The sequence below is a fragment of the Oryx dammah genome, unplaced genomic scaffold, assembly GCF_014754425.2.
Source record: "Oryx dammah isolate SB20612 unplaced genomic scaffold, SCBI_Odam_1.1 HiC_scaffold_22, whole genome shotgun sequence".
Lineage (NCBI taxonomy): Eukaryota > Metazoa > Chordata > Mammalia > Artiodactyla > Bovidae > Oryx > Oryx dammah.
This window is the reverse complement of record NW_024070206.1, coordinates 36,383,115-36,401,810: the sequence shown is the minus strand read 5'-3', so window position 1 is coordinate 36,401,810 and position 18,696 is coordinate 36,383,115. Positions and strand designations below refer to the sequence as shown.

The window sequence follows — 18,696 nt, the reverse complement described above, 5'->3', positions numbered from 1 at the left end:
AGGGTTTTAACCCTTGGACCATTGTACCTTTTTACTTTTGTGTAATCTATTTACAGTTATGATTTTCACTCTCAAATCTCTCCAGCCCTGGAGCTTTAGATTTGAATGGCCTGGAGCTTTAGATTTGAATGACCAACTGTCTTTTAGACTCCCCTACTCAAGTGTTTCCAATGCACCTTTGAGTCCACATGTCAATAACTAAACTTAATAGTTTGTAGATCATGATTTTAAATTATAGCCAAGCAGCTCCTAATTTGCTCAAGGCAGAAACTATTTGAGATGCTCCTGTAGTCTTCTATACTGTTAGTGACACAGAAGATGTTTTAACTTCTTAAATATGTGTTCTTTTTATAACTTCAAATATTTCACTTAATCGTTCTCTTTTTAAAATCCCTCCTATTACTATCCTGGTTCGTGTCCTTAATGTTCTTCTCCTGGACTTCGTCCCATTTCATCTTTTCTTCCCTCAGTTCAGTGGTTCGATATCAGTCAGATCCTTCAGATAGCACCCAGGTTGTCTTCAGTGTGTTTGTCATGCCCTCTTATATGCTGTGAGACCGCCATGTCATATATTGAAAATTTATAAGTTGTTAGCTTCTTGAGGATAGGAAACTGTTGCTTTTAAAGTTATTTTTCCCTAGTGCCTAACACTGGGTTTGAAACATGGTATATGATTTACAGATGTTTGTTAAACTGAACCACTAATTATTCTAAAAAGTTTCTTTAGGATACAACTAAGTAGGCTAAGGGATGATATTAAAAATATTTTATAATTGATACTGTGTGGACACTGACCAATACGAACAGTTGTCAGACATTAAACTGTTTGGTAGAGCTGAGTATAGGTTCTTGAGTGTGTTGATCTTCTGTCTATTAATAAATAATCTTAACTTAGGTTTGAATATGTTAGCCATGTTTTTCAGCCTAGGAATTATCAGTCACTGTAAAAGGAGTTTATGGTTTAGAAGCTTGAAATAAAATTTCTTTTATTAGAGCAGATTCTTGTGCCTCATTGTAACACTATTTTCTTTCACTGTTTTTTCTTTCCAACTCTTTTTTTTTTTTAACCCTTTTTCAAACCTGGATAATTTATTTTGTCATGAAATTCTAGAAAATTTATCATTGTCTTTTACTGCTTTGGGGTGAAAGATGGGGGTGAATGTGTGTATTTCCCTGGAAGCTGTGATTTTTAGTGGCCTTTTCTACTGTGCTTTTCAGGTATTTCTTTGAAGTAACTTGAGAGTAGAGACTGCTAGGCATAATGTGTCTAAGATTATTAAATTTTAGCTAATAATTTATATTTATTGTACTTTTGTTTACTGGAAAAGCTGTATAAAATGAGAAGTGCATTTATCCTGAGGATAGAGAACTGAGTCACATAGTCTTGACACTCAGGAATTGTTTTTCCTAGTTTTTTGTTAATACCGTTATAGCACTTGACAGCTGTGAGGCCTGGATGAAAAGAGTTGAGCTTTGAGTTTGTTGTTTGCACTGTAAGTCTGTGGGCAAGTGGATCTTATTCTCGGGTCGTGCTCTGGGATTTTCAGCATGGCAGAGCAAATGCGGCTTAATGATAAAACATGTCACATTTATCAGCACATAGGTAGTATGTCTAAATTTGGTGCTTTAAAGCATGATGCTTTCCCTCTACTTGTTTCTGTGTTGAACATTTATTCTGGTCGTATATTGCTTTTTGTGTGTTACTCCCATTTAAATGCAAATAAATCAGCTTATCAGAGGTATAGTAATAGCAGCAGTTTTTTAATAAGTTTCTCCAGCTTGGGAGAGGAACTGTTCTGTTCCTCTGCTAAGTTGATCAGCTGTTAGCACCTTTCCTATTAATTTCACAATTAGGCAAAGGAAAAAAATCTTAGTGCCATGCCATCCTTGAGATCTGATTCAGTGAAGTTTGTTGTCTTTATCAACTGCATTTTTATGGCAGTTTTTACTGAAACCTCTACCCCAAATGATTTTATATCTGGTTGTGGGCAAAGTTCACAGACTGGAGTTCTTGCTGAAGTGGCACCATGGGTTTTTTCTTTTCTCAGCTCCTCAGAGAGCATGCATGATGGCCTTGTCATAGCATGGTTGTGAACTGCCTCTGAAGTAAAATTGTATACTTCAAACATTCAAAGCCTCTGCTTTCTGGATAAAACTATCCCTCTGTGACATTCTGCCATTTTTCTTCCATCAACACTGATGATAGTTAGCATTCTTTTCTGGGCCATTTTTTGGCTTCAAAGCAATGTTTTCCTACTTTAGGTGTCTCTGTAAGACAGGAACTAAGCAAAGAACAAAGCTGCAGTGAGATATAAGTGCAGTGTTTAGCCCTGCAGATCAACTCTCAGCAGCTTTACTGAACGCAGGAGGCACATTTTGCTTCAGCTAAGTTAATATATGCTGTGGACTTCGCAGGTCTTTCTTGAATTGGTCAATCCAGTTAAAGTGGAGATTGCTGAGGGTTTACTGTCCTGGTTCTCAGTTGATGTACAATCTTAATAGAATCATTACACACCACCACAATTATCTAGTGTATATTCCTTATTTTAATCAGAATGTCCAGGACTGCTACCCACCAAGTTTTGCAGGATAATGAAGCTTTGTAGAGAATTAAGATGTTTTTATGCTCTGTGTGTGCATGTATGTATGTGTGTGTGTGTGTGGATGTGTGTGCATTGCTGGGAATAAACTTGAGAAATTTATCGGACTTAAACTGACTCCATTGAGAAACCTAAATTCCAAAATAGAATTAGAGGGTATCTACCTGTTCTAGACATTAACGATAAAGTAATAGAGTAGAATGAGAATTTAAATGCTACATATTATTGGCTGTCATTGTGTCATATTAGTGGGAAACGTTAGATTATTCACTGAATGATATTGTGACACCTGATTAGCTGATTCCTGTTTTATTCACTGCATAATATAATTATAGCTTGATTAAAATATGAAAAAACAAAACAACCTTGAAGAAAACACGGAGCTTCGCAGGTGGCACAGTGGTAAAGAATCTGCCTGCCACTGCAGGAGACGCGAGAGACGAGCGTGTGTTCCCTGGGTCAGGAGGATCCCTGGAGTAGGACATGGCAGCCATTCTTTGCCTGGAAGATTCCGTGAACAGTGGACCTGGCTGGCTGCAGTCCGTAGGGTCACAAAGAGGCGGACATGACTGCGGAACCGAATATACAGATGCACACCTAGAGAAGAGAATATGGAAGAGCATTTTTTAAATTTAGGAATGATAACATTCTTTCTTAGTTTGATGCAGTATTTTGAAGCCATAAAAGTGAAGATAGTATGTTTGACTACTAAAGAATAGACTCTTTTATAGTAAAACTGGGAAATAATATTTGCAAATGTATGACAAAGGCTTAATATTGATTAAGTGTACAAAGGGTTCTTACAAACTAGATAATCACAAAAACCCATTCACACATGGTCATAACAGGCAGTTTGCAGAAAAAGTACAAAGACCCTTAAACATATGTTAGATGAACAGCCTTACTATTAAAGAAGTCTATTTGAGGAACTAATTATTATTTTTCTTTTATGAAAAAGGTCAAAAATCTTAAAATTTATTTTTGACTGGGTAGAGTAGAAAATAAACTGTTACTCTCAGAGTTTTTTACTGATACGACCTTTTTGTACCAATATACATTATATATTGATTGGAATTTGAAGTATATGCATAGCTTTCATTAACTCAGCACTTATGTTTCCAAACACTTGTCTAATAAAAATATTTGTTTGTACAGTTATTAAAAAATATTTTTTAAAGATGTTTATGGAAGAGTTTTTTTTTTGTAGTAGTAAAAATTTGTGGCAATATTGAACCAATCAAGTGGAGACTGTATTAATAAATTATGCATTTATATAATAGAATACAGTGTGGCTTTAAAAGAAATGAGAGATGTAGATGTTTTGGAAGGATGTCGATGATCCTAAGGTAAAAAGTGAGATAATACTCTGTGTAATACTATTTCTATATAAGAAAGTATGAGTATCAAAGCTGTGGCATTTGACATATAAGTGCATACCTATTTAGAAGGAGAGAAGTGACACAGGCCGGCCCCATGCTGGTAATGGCAGTTATCCCAGAGTCAGATGAGGCATGAAGTAGGGAAGAAAGATGCTTCCTTTTTTTCTTCAAACATTCTTAAAGGGAAAAATAAAGAGGCCATATTTAATAATTTTTTAAGAAGAAAGCATTTTCCTAAAAAAAATACAGAAGTAAGCACCATGTCTTCCCCAAGTAATCCTGATGCCTTGGTTAACAACTGCTTGTTAACTGTACATTCCTAATTTTCCCACTCACTAGCTTTTGGATCTAATTAAGAAAATCATCTGATCATTTAGTTTTTGTTATGAGGGGGTCTGAAATAGATACTATCTACCATTTACTGAATGCTTTTCCTCAGATGCTTCCGCTCTGGTATAATTTTATGATTGCTACGGAGATAGTTGCAGTAATCAATAGTCTGTGAACACTTTTTGATGTGACTATAATTTGTTGAAATTGTTGCATTTAAAGTCAATGTTTTCTGTTTTCAACTTTCCCTGGGGAAAATAATGGCAGCAGAACACATGGAAGGGCATGGTAAGTTCAGCTTGAGAATAGCTGAAAAGCTAGAGAAAGTTTGGTGAAAATGTTGTTGATGCTTGATCAGCAACCTTCAGTACTTTCTCAGTTATTTGTCAAGTGATGATGGCTCTGTCAGTTGAAAGAGTGTCCTTATGGGCGAGGCTATAAATGTACAATGTGGTTTTTGTAGACTCTGTCGTAAGTCAGTTGCAGTGGAAACTAATTTGAGTTGTACCATTTACTAATATACTAATAGTAGGTGATAATCTTTGAAGGGGAAACCTTATGGATGTTTTAATGAAAAGCATTTTCTTTGGCTGTTTTAAACTAGAGCAAAACTGAGAATTCCTTTTAAGTATAGTTAACCTTTATAGAAGATAAAATAACAGATTTGATTATTTAATGATCTGCACACATTCTGTTTTGGCTTTCCTCTTTTATTGGATGAATAGAAATAGGCTATTGTATGTCACAGCCGTTTCCAGAAGAAATTAGATATGAATCTGTTTTTCTGTACTCCATTTTCTGGTTCAAGTGTGTATACCTGTATTAAATTCTCAGTTTATAATCTTTTTTTGCCATTTGAAAAGGGATTGCATTTCTTCACAGATTTATTACATGGTGCATATCACAACCAAACTTTTGGCTTTATGTAAAGCGAAAGAAAATATTTCATGGTAGAGACTTTTTTGAACTTTTTTTTTAATTTGTGCTTATTGGAAGAAAGAATCATCAAGACTGGATTGTCTCTTGATCTCTGTCTCAGATACTACTAATTTATATTGGATACGCTGTATATTATTTTAAGGAAGAAAATGTTTTTTCACTAGTTAACTATAATTTTTGTGAAATTAACCTTTTTCTTTAAACATTCAATAGGATTCTGATCTTCGAAGTGCACTTCTTTTGGAACAGGCGGCACATTGTTTTATAAACATGAAGAGTCCCATGGTTAGAAAATACGCATTTCATATGATATTGGCAGGCCACCGGTTCAGTAAAGCAGGGCAGGTGAGTGCACTTGCTTTAAAAAGAAGATAATTTGTTATTTATTTTAATTTTTATTTGTTATAACTTGTTTATTTTATAAATGTATGTTATTTGTCAATTTTTTGATTTAAAATTTTTGAAATAAAACTAAATTTTGTTCTGAGGTAATGTGTTACATTAGTAAGGACATGAGATTTGGCTTTAAACAAATCTGAGTTTAAATCTTGATCTTGTGCTCACAACTTAACTTTTTAAAGTTATGTCTTTGAGCCTTTTTTTTTTTTTTTTAATTTGTGATTTGCCCAAATTTCTGTGAGGCTAAATGATATATGTGAAGGCTAGATATACTTCCCTTAAGTAACTTTAATTCTTCCTAAAGGTGATTGAACCTTCCCTACTTCAACTCTGGTCTTCTGTTGTTTCTCAGAGTATCTCTTAATGGTATTTGCTAAATATTTAATGGGTAGAAGTCATCTATCTCTTCTGTCTGGGAGCAGCTGGGTTGGAAGAGATCTTTATTAATTTGGAGCTATTCTCTGGTCCCCAATAGTCCTTTTAAACGTTAGCTGAAGGGAGCTTTCTTGAGGCAGAGAATGGTAGTAGCACCTGAGATATGGTCATTTGAGTCTGTGTGTGCTCAGCTGTGTCTGACTTTCTGCAACCCCATGGACTGCATGACTGTGACCCCTGCCAGGCTTCTCTGTCCATGGTGGTTTACTATAAGTATACGTAAAAATGTGGGCTGAGTAATCATCTGTATATTCCAAGCACTCTGCTAGGAGCTGAGCTTACACTTGTAAAACTAACATGCTCTTGTCTCTTAAGGAATTTTTTAATCTAGTCAGGGAGTATGAGGATTTTTTTTAAATTTAATTAATATGAATTTTTATGAACATTCCTTTTTCAAAGTCTGTGATAACCAAAACATGCCAGTGTTAATTCACAGATGTAAAGAAGGAAAGTTGTTCAAAATTACTCTCAATTTCATGGAAGAATGTCATGATTTTTAAAAATCAACTTTTCAAGATTGAGTTCCTCTACTTTTGGAAAATGGGAAGTTAGAAAATATATGAACTTGCTTTATATTAAATACAAAATTGTAAAAATATTTATGAAATTAAGTCTGTATAGTAATTTTATGTACTTTATGATTAGAATTTCTCAGGTTCTGAAGTGAGGGGGAAAAAAGCTGATTTTTCACAGCCCATTTTCCATAGTTGGTACAAATGAAGCATCTGAAACATACTATCCCATTGTTTATCTTTCCTTTAAGTGTTCTATTAAAGAAATCTGCAAAATGTGTTAGGCAGAAGAAAAATTACATGCCCCACTAGAAATGGTTCTGTCATTTTTCCACATCTTTGTCCACTTTTGTGAATGATTTTGTTTGTGATTATGCTGTCATTGGATCTTGTATTTACCTTCTAAAGGTACAGGGCATATTGCCTCTAGGAAGTGCATGGCAGGTTAAAAATGCTACATTCTGGTAGGTTGAGATACATTTGCTCTCTGGCCTAATAATCATCTTTAACTATAGTTATCTTGCGGAGTTAATGATTCCAAAGTAGCTGGTTTGCTGTTTTGTGACCTATATACCTTGAACCCAGAGGATCACTTTCTCAAATAGTAGAAATCTGAAATATGCAGACCTGTTAGAAAAGCAAATATATGTCCCATTGAAGTTGGTCAAGAACAGTGTCTTCCTTGGAAGATAAGGTGCTCATCGTGCACATAATTCTGACTCGGGCCAAGTTGTTTCTGAGAAGCTCCAAAACTTTTCATGACATTTTCATTAAAAACAGATGTGGCTATTGACAGAGATGAGTGCGGAGCATAGAGGAGATTATATGTGATGTCATTTTCAGTCCTCTGTGATTGCAAGTTCATGCTGAATTGCTTATCTTGTCCCCAGAAACTGTGTATAGTTCCGTTTTTTCCATTAAGAATATTAACAAGTAAAAGGTATTTTAAAAGAGAACCGACATTATAATCAGTATTAAAGAAAACTAAAGTCTGAAGAAGGTGTTTCTGATTATGCCCAGTATACCCTGGACGATCTTTCTATTACTTTAAAAGGCAGACTTTAAATCCTTGTTACCTCTTAAATCTCTCTAGATGCTTTTCCAAGAGATCCTAAAAAATGCACTTGAACTTGATACGTTTAGACATATTTTATTGTTTCTCTGTATCTCTCAGTTTTTAAGATTCAGTATTTGTGTTCCTTTACTAAATGCAATGTGGAGATGGGGATTTTTTGTTTTGTTTTGTTTTTAAGAAACATCACTTAAAAATTATTTTGAAATGATCTCAAACCTATAAAACAGTTTCAAGTACAGTTCAGAAACTTTGGTTTACCTGAGCCATTTGGGAGTTAAGTTGTCTACCTGGTGCCCCAGTACCCTCCCAATACTTTAGGATATATTGCCTCTTTCTTAGAAACAAAATTCTTTTCTCCTCTACAGCAGTAAAACAACGCCAATCAAGAACTTAGCACTTAATACAGTATTATTGTCTAATCCTCAGACCCTCTTCAAGTTTTGATGGTTGTATAGTGAAGGATCCTGTCAGAAGGATACTTTGACGTTTATGATGTTGACACTTCTGATGACTGTAGGCCAATTATTTTGTAGAGATGTGCCTCCATTTAGGCTTGTTGAGTGTTTCCTCGTCCTGAGATTCAAATTGGGTATATTTGTAGGAGTATCACAAAGAAGAGACTGTGTTCTCACTGCATGCTATCAAGTGGCAGATGATTTTGATTTGCCTTTATTACCTCTTGATCAAGAAAACATTTCCAAAAAAAACTGACCAATTCTGGTTGAAAATGATACAGATTTTGTTAATCTACTTTGGAAGAGGGTGGGTATAAGAATTTACTCTGAAGGAAAAGGTTTAGTGGAGAGAAACCTTTTTCTTGGTGAAAAAGTGAAAAAAAGTTAGTTGCTCAGTCAGGTCTGATTCTTTGTGACCCCATGGACTGTAGCCCTCCAGGCTCCTCTGTCCATGGGATTCTTCAGGCAAGAATACTAGAGTGTGTAGCCATTTTCTTCTCCAGGGGATCTTCGTGACTGAGGGATTGAACCTAGGTCTCCTTCACTGCAGGTGGGATCTTGAGCTGCCAGGAACCAAATCCCGTGTTTAGAATGGAGGTTGTCTGAGTTCAGAGGGTGGCATTAATATGTAATTAAAGCCCAACATATACTCATGGGTGTGGTAGGATGCAGCCTTAGGCAGAAGAAAAGAATACCAAACTCTGTCACTATCAAAGACCAACAAATACATGTAGACACATATACCTTCATACTCATATATGTAGAATTAGAACACACTTGACTGTTCAGTCCAGGGCAGTGGTATAATGACTAACCAGATTTAAACTTTGCAAGATAGCTCTCAGCTACAAGCCAACAGCAAGTCTCTCACTGATCTATGATTCCACGTGCTGCTGCTCTGGAAACTCCCAGATGGTTTTTCACAAAGTCAGTATTATCCCTGACTTCTCAGACTGCTTACCCTTGGACAGAGCAGCTGCTTATCTGCTTCAGGACCTCTTGGTTTTTAGTGATCATTGCGAAGTTTAGTTTCATTTTCTTCATCATCCCAGTCTCTGTTAGAAGAACTCATTACTAGTTACTTGATTTTTGTGTGTGTGTGTGTTTGTCCAGTCCCAGAGAAATTTGGATTGTAATACTTTGCTTTATATATTTTCTTACAGAAAAAACATGCTTTACGCTGCTATTGTCAAGCCATGCAAGTTTACAAAGGAAAAGGCTGGTCTCTTGCAGAGGATCATATTAACTTCACCATTGGGCGACAGTCCTACACTCTCAGGCAACTGGACAATGCTGTGTCTGCTTTCAGGCATATTTTAATCAATGAAAGTAAACAATCTGCTGCTCAACAAGGGGCCTTCCTCAGAGAATATCTTTATGTTTACAAGGTGAATACTTACTTTCAGGAGTGGATATTAAAATTATATTTGTCATTATTTTCAGAAAAACTCATTTTCAGTACTATCTAGTAAGAATCTTATAAGTGGTTTTATTAGACTACATATAATTATCTTTCATAATAAAGTGAAACAGACTAGGCTTTTTGGTCATAAATCTGAGTTACATTGCCCTTCTACAGTTCTCATAAAAGAGAATTGATTTGTGGCTGTATTTGGAATCTTAAAAAAAAAATACCATGAGCTTTTGGGACTGTTTTCTTCATTATGTATTTTTGAATTAAAATTGGTTTTACAGCATTTGGGTTATCGTCCCATTCTTTGGAAAAGTACATTCCTCTCTGTTTCCTATGAAACATGAGTAGATATGGATCTGTGAGAGGTGGACATTACTTTGATGAAAGGCAGGAAAATTAATAGGAAGAAAAAATATTTCACTGAGACAGGAGGATAGCAAATTTAAAGCATTATTTTGTGGACAAAATGGAAAGTTGTAATTTTTTCCTCAAGGTCCATGAATAGTAAATATTTTATCTGTCCTGCGGAATATAATTACCCTTTTTTACTTTAGTAATTTGAAATCATATGGGTAAGAATTTTGGAAGATAGAATGCTATAATGAGTCTAGGAAGTAAAATACATATAAAAATAATATTTGGAGCTTTAGCATTCAGAGAGAACTACCTTGCTGAGTAACCTTAAGGAGATTCTCTTGGACCAAAATAAATATATCTAAAGTTCTTCCTCGTAAAATTTTATGACTCATATATTAAGTAAAACTAGTGATTCTTAATATTCTTTCTTAACATGCCTTTAATACCTTATATATTAAAAATGAGGACAGATAAGCGTTCTCTCAAAAATTCTTTTTGTCTTTTGTATTTCTCTTAGAATGTAAGTCAGCTCTCACCAGATGGCCCTTTACCACAGCTTCCTTTACCATATATTAACAGTTCAGCAACCCGAGTTTTCTTTGGCCATGACAGACGACCAGCAGATGGTTAGTAAAGTTTAATTTGGCTTTGTTACCTAGTGACTTTTTCTTTGAAGTTATTTCATCTTTTTCCACTAAAAAATATTGTGTAATTGTTAAAGAATATTTGAAAGTAAACAACTATACTATATCATCTATCATCCTGCCACTTGAACCTACTACTTCAGGGCTTTTCCTTCCAGCTTTAAAATCTAAAAACAACAACAAAATAGCTGTATGTATAATGACTTTTCTCACATAATATAAAGAAATTCTCATAAAGATTATATAATCTTGATAAACATTTTTAATGGTTGTAATTCATTCAGTGGATATAAAGTATTTTAGTATTTGCTGTATGTTGTCCATCTTTTTTGATTATGTGACATCTAAGTTGCAATGGACATCTTTGTGGGTGAATCTTGTCTTAACATTTTATTATGGAAAATTTCAAATGTACACAGATGCAACGAACGGTTGTCAATATAATTGCTGTTCTTATTGTGAGACTTTTTTAAAATTCAGGATTATTTCCTTAGCATTGAGCTTTAGAATGGCAATACTGGGCCAAAAGTTTAAATATATTAAAGGTCTTTATGCATGTTAAACTTTGTAATTTTAAGTCTTTTTAATTGGAGCTTAGTATGTTTCTTTTTGAGAGCTAATTTAGTCTTTTATTTAAAATATTATCAGGGTACTTGTAGAAGCATTGTTTTTAGTAGCAGAAAAAATGAAACAGAATGAATCGATAGATTTTGGTACCTTCATATATTGGTTTCATGGTGTAGGACGTGAGTGAATGGGTTCTGTATATTTCAATGTGGATAATACCCACAACATAAAGTTGAGTGAAAAAAGTTGCAGAAGGATGGATCAAAAGTTATTCCATTTATATAAATTTCAAACATATACACTAGTTCTGTGAGTTGTTTATATATACACTCATATTTGATAAAGTAAAACAAAAATTATGAATGTGCATGCTATACTTCAACTTTGGAATAGCTCTGAGAAGAATTGGTACCAATGGGAGAGATGAAGGAGAGAGAATTAGGGAAGGTGAGAAAGGAAATCAGCTCCATCTGTAACATTTATTGTATTTTTTTAGATAAAATTTGGTTTCTTATAACAAAGTTGACATTTCTTAAATTTTGATATACAAGTATTTGTTATATTATTTTCCATATTTTGTCTGTATATTTGAAGTATTCATATAAAATTGTGGACACTAAGAGAATATATTCTGTCAGAGTCAGAAGGAAAAGGGCATTAGTATTACAAGTTGAGTTCCAATTAGGCTAGAATTAGTAAGAGAATATTTTTCTCTCAGATAAAATTGAAAATAGGCAAGAATAGTATATGTATGTATTTGGATACCTTTGATTTTTATTTAAAGTATATTTCCTTTGAGGGCAGGTATCAATAAGTATGTGTATTTAATAGTGACACTTTTTTTTTTTAGGTGAAAAGCAAGCAGCTACTCATGTAAGTCTTGATCAAGAATATGACTCTGAATCCTCTCAGCAGTGGCGAGAACTTGAGGAACAAGTGGTGTCTGTGGTCAATAGAGGAGTCCTTCCATCCAACTTCCATCCCACGCAATATTGTTTGAACAGCTATTCAGATAATTCAAGGTTTCCCCTTGCAGTTGTGGAAGGTAATTAATACACTTGAATTTTTATTCACGGTTTCTTACTTGTTTGTTTTGCTTACAGTGTATTCATGGTAATTTTTTGCATGCCAAATATGACTGGAGGCTGAGAATACAAAAGTAAATTGAGTACTAGTGAGCTGCATTTATAGAACCAAGCAGTGGGGACTTTAATACCGGAATATTCAACGTGCTTTTGGAATGTAGAAGAGAGAATGACAGAGTACAGAGAAATTATGGGGGAAATCTTCTAAGGAAGGTAATTTCAAAAAATCCTGAATAAAGGCACATTTACAAAGTGATAAAGGACAGTCTAGGCAGAAATGCAGAGCTTTGAAAGCAAGGTATGTTCGGAGAATTGAAGCATATGGTGATGTGTGGGGTTTATTAAAATTACTAACTTAGGCCTTTCTTTTACAGAACCAATAACAGTGGAAGTAGCTTTTAGAAATCCTTTGAAAGTTCCACTTTTGTTGACTGATTTGTCATTGCTCTGGAAGTTTCAGCCTAAATATGTCAGTGGAAAGGATAATGAAGAAGTTAAAGAACTAGTAAGTTGTTAAAAGGTATTTGTAATAAGCATGTTTCAGTAATAGTCTAACAGATGCTGTAATAACATTTCAGCATTCTCTGTAAAGGGACCTGAAATTACTTTTTTCTTATGCTTATTTTCCCTCATTACAAAATGTATGATAATATGCTTGCTGCTGCTGCTGCTAAGTCGGTTCAGTCGTGTCCAACTCTGTGCAACCCCATAGATGGCAGCCCACCAGGCTTCCCCATCCCTGGGATTCTCCAGGCAAGAACACTGGAGTGGGTTGCCATTTCCTTCTCCAATGCATGAAAGTGAAAAGTGAAAGTGAAGTCGCTCAGTCGTGCCCAACTCTTTGCCACCCCATGGACTGCAGCCTACCAGGCTCCTCCATCCATGGGATTTTCCAGGCACAGTACTGGCGTGGGGTGCCATTGCCTTCTCCGGATAATATGCTTATTGTTGAAAATTAAGAGTATAGAATTTTTCCTTGTGATGAGAACACTTAAGATTTTCTCTCAACAACTTTCTTATATAACATGCAGCAGTATTAATTATATTTATTATGCTTTACATTGTTTCTTATATGTTATAACTGGAAGTTTATAACTTTTCATTGCTTTTATCCATTTGCCCCTCTCCCCACTTCCTGCCTCTAATAACCACACATCAGTCTCCTTTTCCATGAGGCTGTTCATTTGTTCTGTGTTTTTGAAGCATAGTTGACTTACAACACTACATTAGTTCCTGATACACAGCCCAGTGATTCGCTATTTCTGTGCATTTCAAAAAGATCACCATAAGTCTAGTTGTCATCTGTCACCATTCAAAGATGTTATAGAGTTATTGACTCTATTCCCCACTTTGTACACTTCTTGTGACTCATTTACTTTGTAAGTGAAAGTCTGTACTCTTAAATCGCATTCACCTATTTCTTTCTCCCCTCAGCCCCTCCCCTCTGACAACTATCTGTTTCTTCTCTGTCTCTATAACTGTTTCTGTTTTGTTATGTTGTTCACTTTGTATATTGCTTAGCACACAGTAAAAACCTAATAAATGCTAACTATAGCTGTTGTCATTGTTGCTAAATATCGATATGTAGCAGTGTTGATAATCTGATACTTTATTCGTTTGAATGTATATTTTACATAATTTACTTTTCAGGTAAAAGGTGAACCTGAAATGATTGGAACTGAAGTTATTTCAGAATTCTTAATTAATAGTGAAGAATCTAAAGTGGTAATTACTTTATTACTTTTCTGTCACATCTTTCTAAAAATAAGATGACAATAGATTTTAAAAGCCTGTTTATTCAGTTTGTTTTCCAGTTTTCTTAAAAATTAAAATTTATCATCTTAAGAAACTGGAATTACATAGAAGAAAATAGGTTGGGAAAGTAGGTTTGCAGTGGTTTTTAGTTTGTTAATTTCCTAAGAAGCCTGGTGAAAAAAGGTTTTGCTTTCTTCTTGGGTTGAGTGTTGTAATTTCATATGATACTTGGTTGGCCAGAATATCTTGGTTTTTATTAAAAGTTGTGATGCCTATAATTATTGAGTTTAGAAAGTTTCTTTTGAAGAAAATGCTTTCCAGTAGGATAAATCAATTGAGAATTAAATAAATTTAGGTCTGAGCTTTTATCTCTGTAACATTACAGAATTTAGGTGTTGCGCTACTTAAGATATTGTGAAAACAGATAATAAGAGTGACTTAAATATCTCCACAGGCAAGGCTAAAGCTCTTTCCCCATCACATAGGGGAGCTGCATATTCTGGGAGTTGTGTATAACCTTGGCACCATTCAGGGCTCCGTGGCAGTAGATGGCATTGGTACTCTTCCTGGATGTCACACAGGTAAAGCTATAGCATTACTGAACAATTAGAAGGTAATAAGTAAATCTCCTTAGAATAAATTGAGAAATACTTTTAAATTAGGCTTAAAGTACCTTTAATAAAGACATTTAATCAGATGAAAGAATGAATAATTTGAATTATTTTTAACTCTGCCATTGCTTAAAAAAAAAAAACTTTATTCCCTTCTGATGTATTTTTGATAATTCTGTGGTTCTACTCTATGTATTTTTCTTCTTTGTTACTGATCCACATTTAGTAAATTCTAAATTAACGTATTCTAACCATTGGTTGAGATGTCTGCTGCCAGTACAAAGGTTGACTTAGGATAGTCTCTTTTTCTGAATATTTATAAAAACATAGAGTGAACTAAGGACCAGTGGTTTCACATCATTGAATGTGAAATGACATAAAATTCTGTCATCTGTTTGGTAAAAAGAGAAGGATTTAGAGTTAAGCTGGTATTCTTGGTTCCCCAGAATTGATAAATTTTACAAATTTTTGAAAAGTAAAACTTACCAGATACATGTTTAACACAGCTTGCCTTTTTTTTTTTTCCTTTAATTTCAGGAAACCATTCTCATATTATTTTGTAATAATATGTTGCTTTTTGAGTTTAAGTTGACAAGACTAGAGAGAATTTACTATAAAATTCCTCTCTTCTGTCTCTTCATTTTAATAGCTATTTTTAACAAATTAATAGTCAGCAGACCTGAATTTAGCATTTATAAAAGCTGATTATTCATATTGAGAAATCTTTTGGGACCACTTGGAAAATTTGTTGGTTCTTTTAAAGTTCAGTTTGAAATTTCTACTTGCTTGCATATCTAGGGTAATTTAGTAAAACATTTTTTTGGAACATATACTGAAATGGAATAAATCCATAAGAATTGCCACTAAAAGTATAGTATTCTGCAGTTTAGTACTACGTGTATAATTCTTGGTTGACAAAACACCAGAGGAGATTCTTCTACAAATAATATTGCTAATTTTTAAATATTTTAAGTAAGTTACCTGAGTGTTAAAAACTTTTTGAAGCTTCTTTCCTTTCCCACTAGCCTATGATTTTAATTTTGTACCACAAAGTTATGATTGTCAATAAATTATAGCTAATTACTTCATTCAAGCTACCAAATATATGCATTAATAAATCATTTATAAATTTTTTATGATGTTAGTTGGAGAAGACCCTGAATTAACTATTAAAATAACTTGTACCGTATAGTAGAATTTGAATGAAGTTTTAGTGTTAAATGCTAATAGGGATCTGGGTCAAATGAGGTAATGGAAATGTTACATTATATGTCTAGTCTGGGCATATCACAGTGAGCTTCAGCATATTAAAGGTTCTAAGTATTCCTGCTAAGAGGAAAATGGCAACCCACTCTAGTATGCTTGCCTGGAAAATCTCATGGACAGAGGAGTCTGGTAGGCTACAGTCCATGGGGTCACAAAGAGTTTGACATGACTGAACGATAGGTCTTAAGTATTCCTGCAGGAAATACAGTTGTCTGCCTTTGCTATTTTCACACCTATGTGCAGTGTGTGGAAGCTTTTGGGGAAAAGCTCACATGCATATTAACTGAGTTTAATTTTGAGAAAACTATGTATATTATAATTTTCATTGTGTAGTCTATTGAGAAGGTACAGTTAAGTCTGTTGAGAAAGTGTAGTTATTTATAATCCAGAAATAATTAAAATTAGTATATATATTTGAATATGAGTAGCTATTCTGTCAGATCTTTCTGGTTAATTATAGGTTTCAGAAACTTCCCATTTGATGATGTGCAGTCCTTCTGCAAAGTAGGTAAATCCTAATAAAATGAGATATTAAGCAGCATGCTATAGTAGATGTGGTTAAACATGAACTTCAAATACACTTAGTTCTTTGCTTAATCATGTTAATTGGTAATTGTCTATAGAGTTCTTCTAGAAATAATCTGAAACATACAGTACTCATATTCAGGCTAACTTGATGTCAGTTAACTTATCAAATTATTTTAGGGCATTGATTGTTTTTTATTTCAGGAAAACATTCCTTGAGTATGTCAGTCCGAGGGAGACAGGATTTAGAAATTCAAGGTCCTCGACTTAACAACACAAAAGAAGAGAAAACATCTATTAAATATGGTCCTGATCGACGTCTAGATCCCATAATCACTGAGGAAATGCCACTATTGGAGGTATTTCACTTTTTAAAATTTCATGGGCTTAATAATTTATCTCCAAGGTGAGGATGATAATTTGGATAGATTAATTTTAGACTTTGAGATTGTTGATATATTGAAGTGCAGTTTTAAATTCTTGGTAAGCTAATGTTAAATAGATGTAATTCATAAAGATAAGATAATCATGCAAATTGGCCTTAAGTCACAGTCAGGTTATAAGATATAACCCTCAAAATATTAATAGAAGTTGGGAAAAAGCTTCTAAAAGAACACTTTGATTGTTATTAAAATCAGTGGCTCTTTCTGGGTAAGATATAAAAATAACACAGGAGTTAATTTTTATAAAATGTTTAAGCAAATATAGATAGGTGTATGAATAAAAGCAATATTCACTTTCTTTGTGTCCCACACTGTCATGCCTTCATGCAGTCTTTTAGCTGCAAAAGATAGAAATTGATGCTGCTGCTGCTGCTAAGTCGCTTCAATCGTGTCCGACTCTGTGCAACCCCATAGACGGCAACCCACCAGGCTCCCTCATCCCTGGAATTCTCCAGGCAAGAACACTGGAGTGGGTTGCCATTGCCTTCTCCAATGCATGAAAGTGAAAAGTGAAAGTGAAGTCGCTCAGTTGTGTCCGACTCTTAGCGATCCCATGGACTGCAGCCTACCAGGCTCCTCCATCCATGGGATTTTCCAGGCAAGAGTACTGGAGTGGATTGCCATGTAGTCTTTTAGCTGCAAAAGATAAAAATTGATGCTAGGTAGTATTAAACCCGCTGCTGCCCCCTCCCCCCGACTATTATTTCTTAAAAGGATTTTGGAATAACCTCATGGAAACTATAAAGCATCATAGAACAGTAAGCTCAAGGAAGAATAAGGACTCAGCAGCTCTGGGAAATTTGTAAAACCTTTAGAAAGCATTACTTTCTAAATAACTTTTTATTTTATATTGGAGTATAGCCAGTTAACACTATTGTGATAGTTTCAGGTGGTCAGTAAAGGGACTCAGCCATACATATACATGTATCTGTTCTCTTCCAAATTCCCCTCCCACAGCCTACTACATAATGTTGAGCAGAGTTCCACATGTATATAGTAGTAGCAGTGTGTACATGTCCATCCCAAACTCCTATTTTGACACAACTTTATTAGTCTTACAACTTCTGGTCTTTGTGCCACTTCATTATAAGATATATCAAGTGTCTAGGAGAGAACTGTGGCCCACCTTGAATCAGCTGTCTACCTGAGAGGCAGGCCACTGGCACGGCCATGGAGTGCAAGTGTGAACCCTGGAAGGAGGTTCTTCCTCCTGCATCCTCAGATTTCCCTGGAAGGGGGGGTTAGAAGCTTAGTCATTCACCTTCAGCCAGTGATACCAAACTGATGTTTCTCTTTTCAGACCCCTCCTTGTATATTTGTATATATTTTTAGTAATCATACTGCACATTTTATTCTGTGACTTGCTTTTTGCCTTTATCAACAAAACCTGGTCTTTGTTTTCATTCAGTAAAAATTATTTCACAGCTGCATAAGGTTTGCCTTTATTTAGACATATTATACCGTATTTTAGTCATTTATGTATCGATGGGTATGGTTCTGGCTTTTCATCATTACTGACAGTTCTGTGGTAAACATTATGTATATATTTTGTCCATGCTCTAGTTTAGGCTATAGACACTTAGAAACGGAATTGTTGGATCAATTGTGCAGTGTACCACAGAATTACCTTTAGCAAGCCTCTCGGAATTGACACATTTCCTTCAGAATGAGAGTGCCATTGCCTGTCAGTGCCATACTGGATACTGTCATGGTTTTATTTACTTATTTATTTATTTTTTAACTTTTGTAAATCAGACTGGTGAAAATTGGCATTTCTTTGATAACTGATAAGGTTGGTTAGTCTTCATTTTTTTTGTCCATGTGATTTTTTTCTTCTGTAAGTCCATATGATGCCCTTTAATTGGATGTTACTTCCTTTTTCTCATTGGATGATTTTATGGGTAG

General features: G+C 34.6%; 1 protein-coding gene across 4 annotated transcripts in view; it reads left to right on the top strand.

The window, feature by feature from the left end:
* TRAPPC8 (trafficking protein particle complex subunit 8) overlaps nt 1–18,696 on the top strand; it is an 83,392-nt gene that overhangs the window by 38,783 nt on the left and 25,913 nt on the right. For all 4 annotated transcript variants that reach the window (XM_040264791.1, XM_040264789.1, XM_040264793.1 and 1 more), the window contains 8 exons: nt 5,462–5,593; nt 9,288–9,512; nt 10,413–10,521; nt 11,957–12,151; nt 12,566–12,696; nt 13,842–13,916; nt 14,401–14,527; nt 16,553–16,707. In XM_040264791.1, coding sequence (XP_040120725.1) covers nt 5,462–5,593; nt 9,288–9,512; nt 10,413–10,521; nt 11,957–12,151; nt 12,566–12,696; nt 13,842–13,916; nt 14,401–14,527; nt 16,553–16,707 — 1,149 coding nt within the window. The remainder of the gene's footprint in view (nt 1–5,461; nt 5,594–9,287; nt 9,513–10,412; nt 10,522–11,956; nt 12,152–12,565; nt 12,697–13,841; nt 13,917–14,400; nt 14,528–16,552; nt 16,708–18,696) is intronic.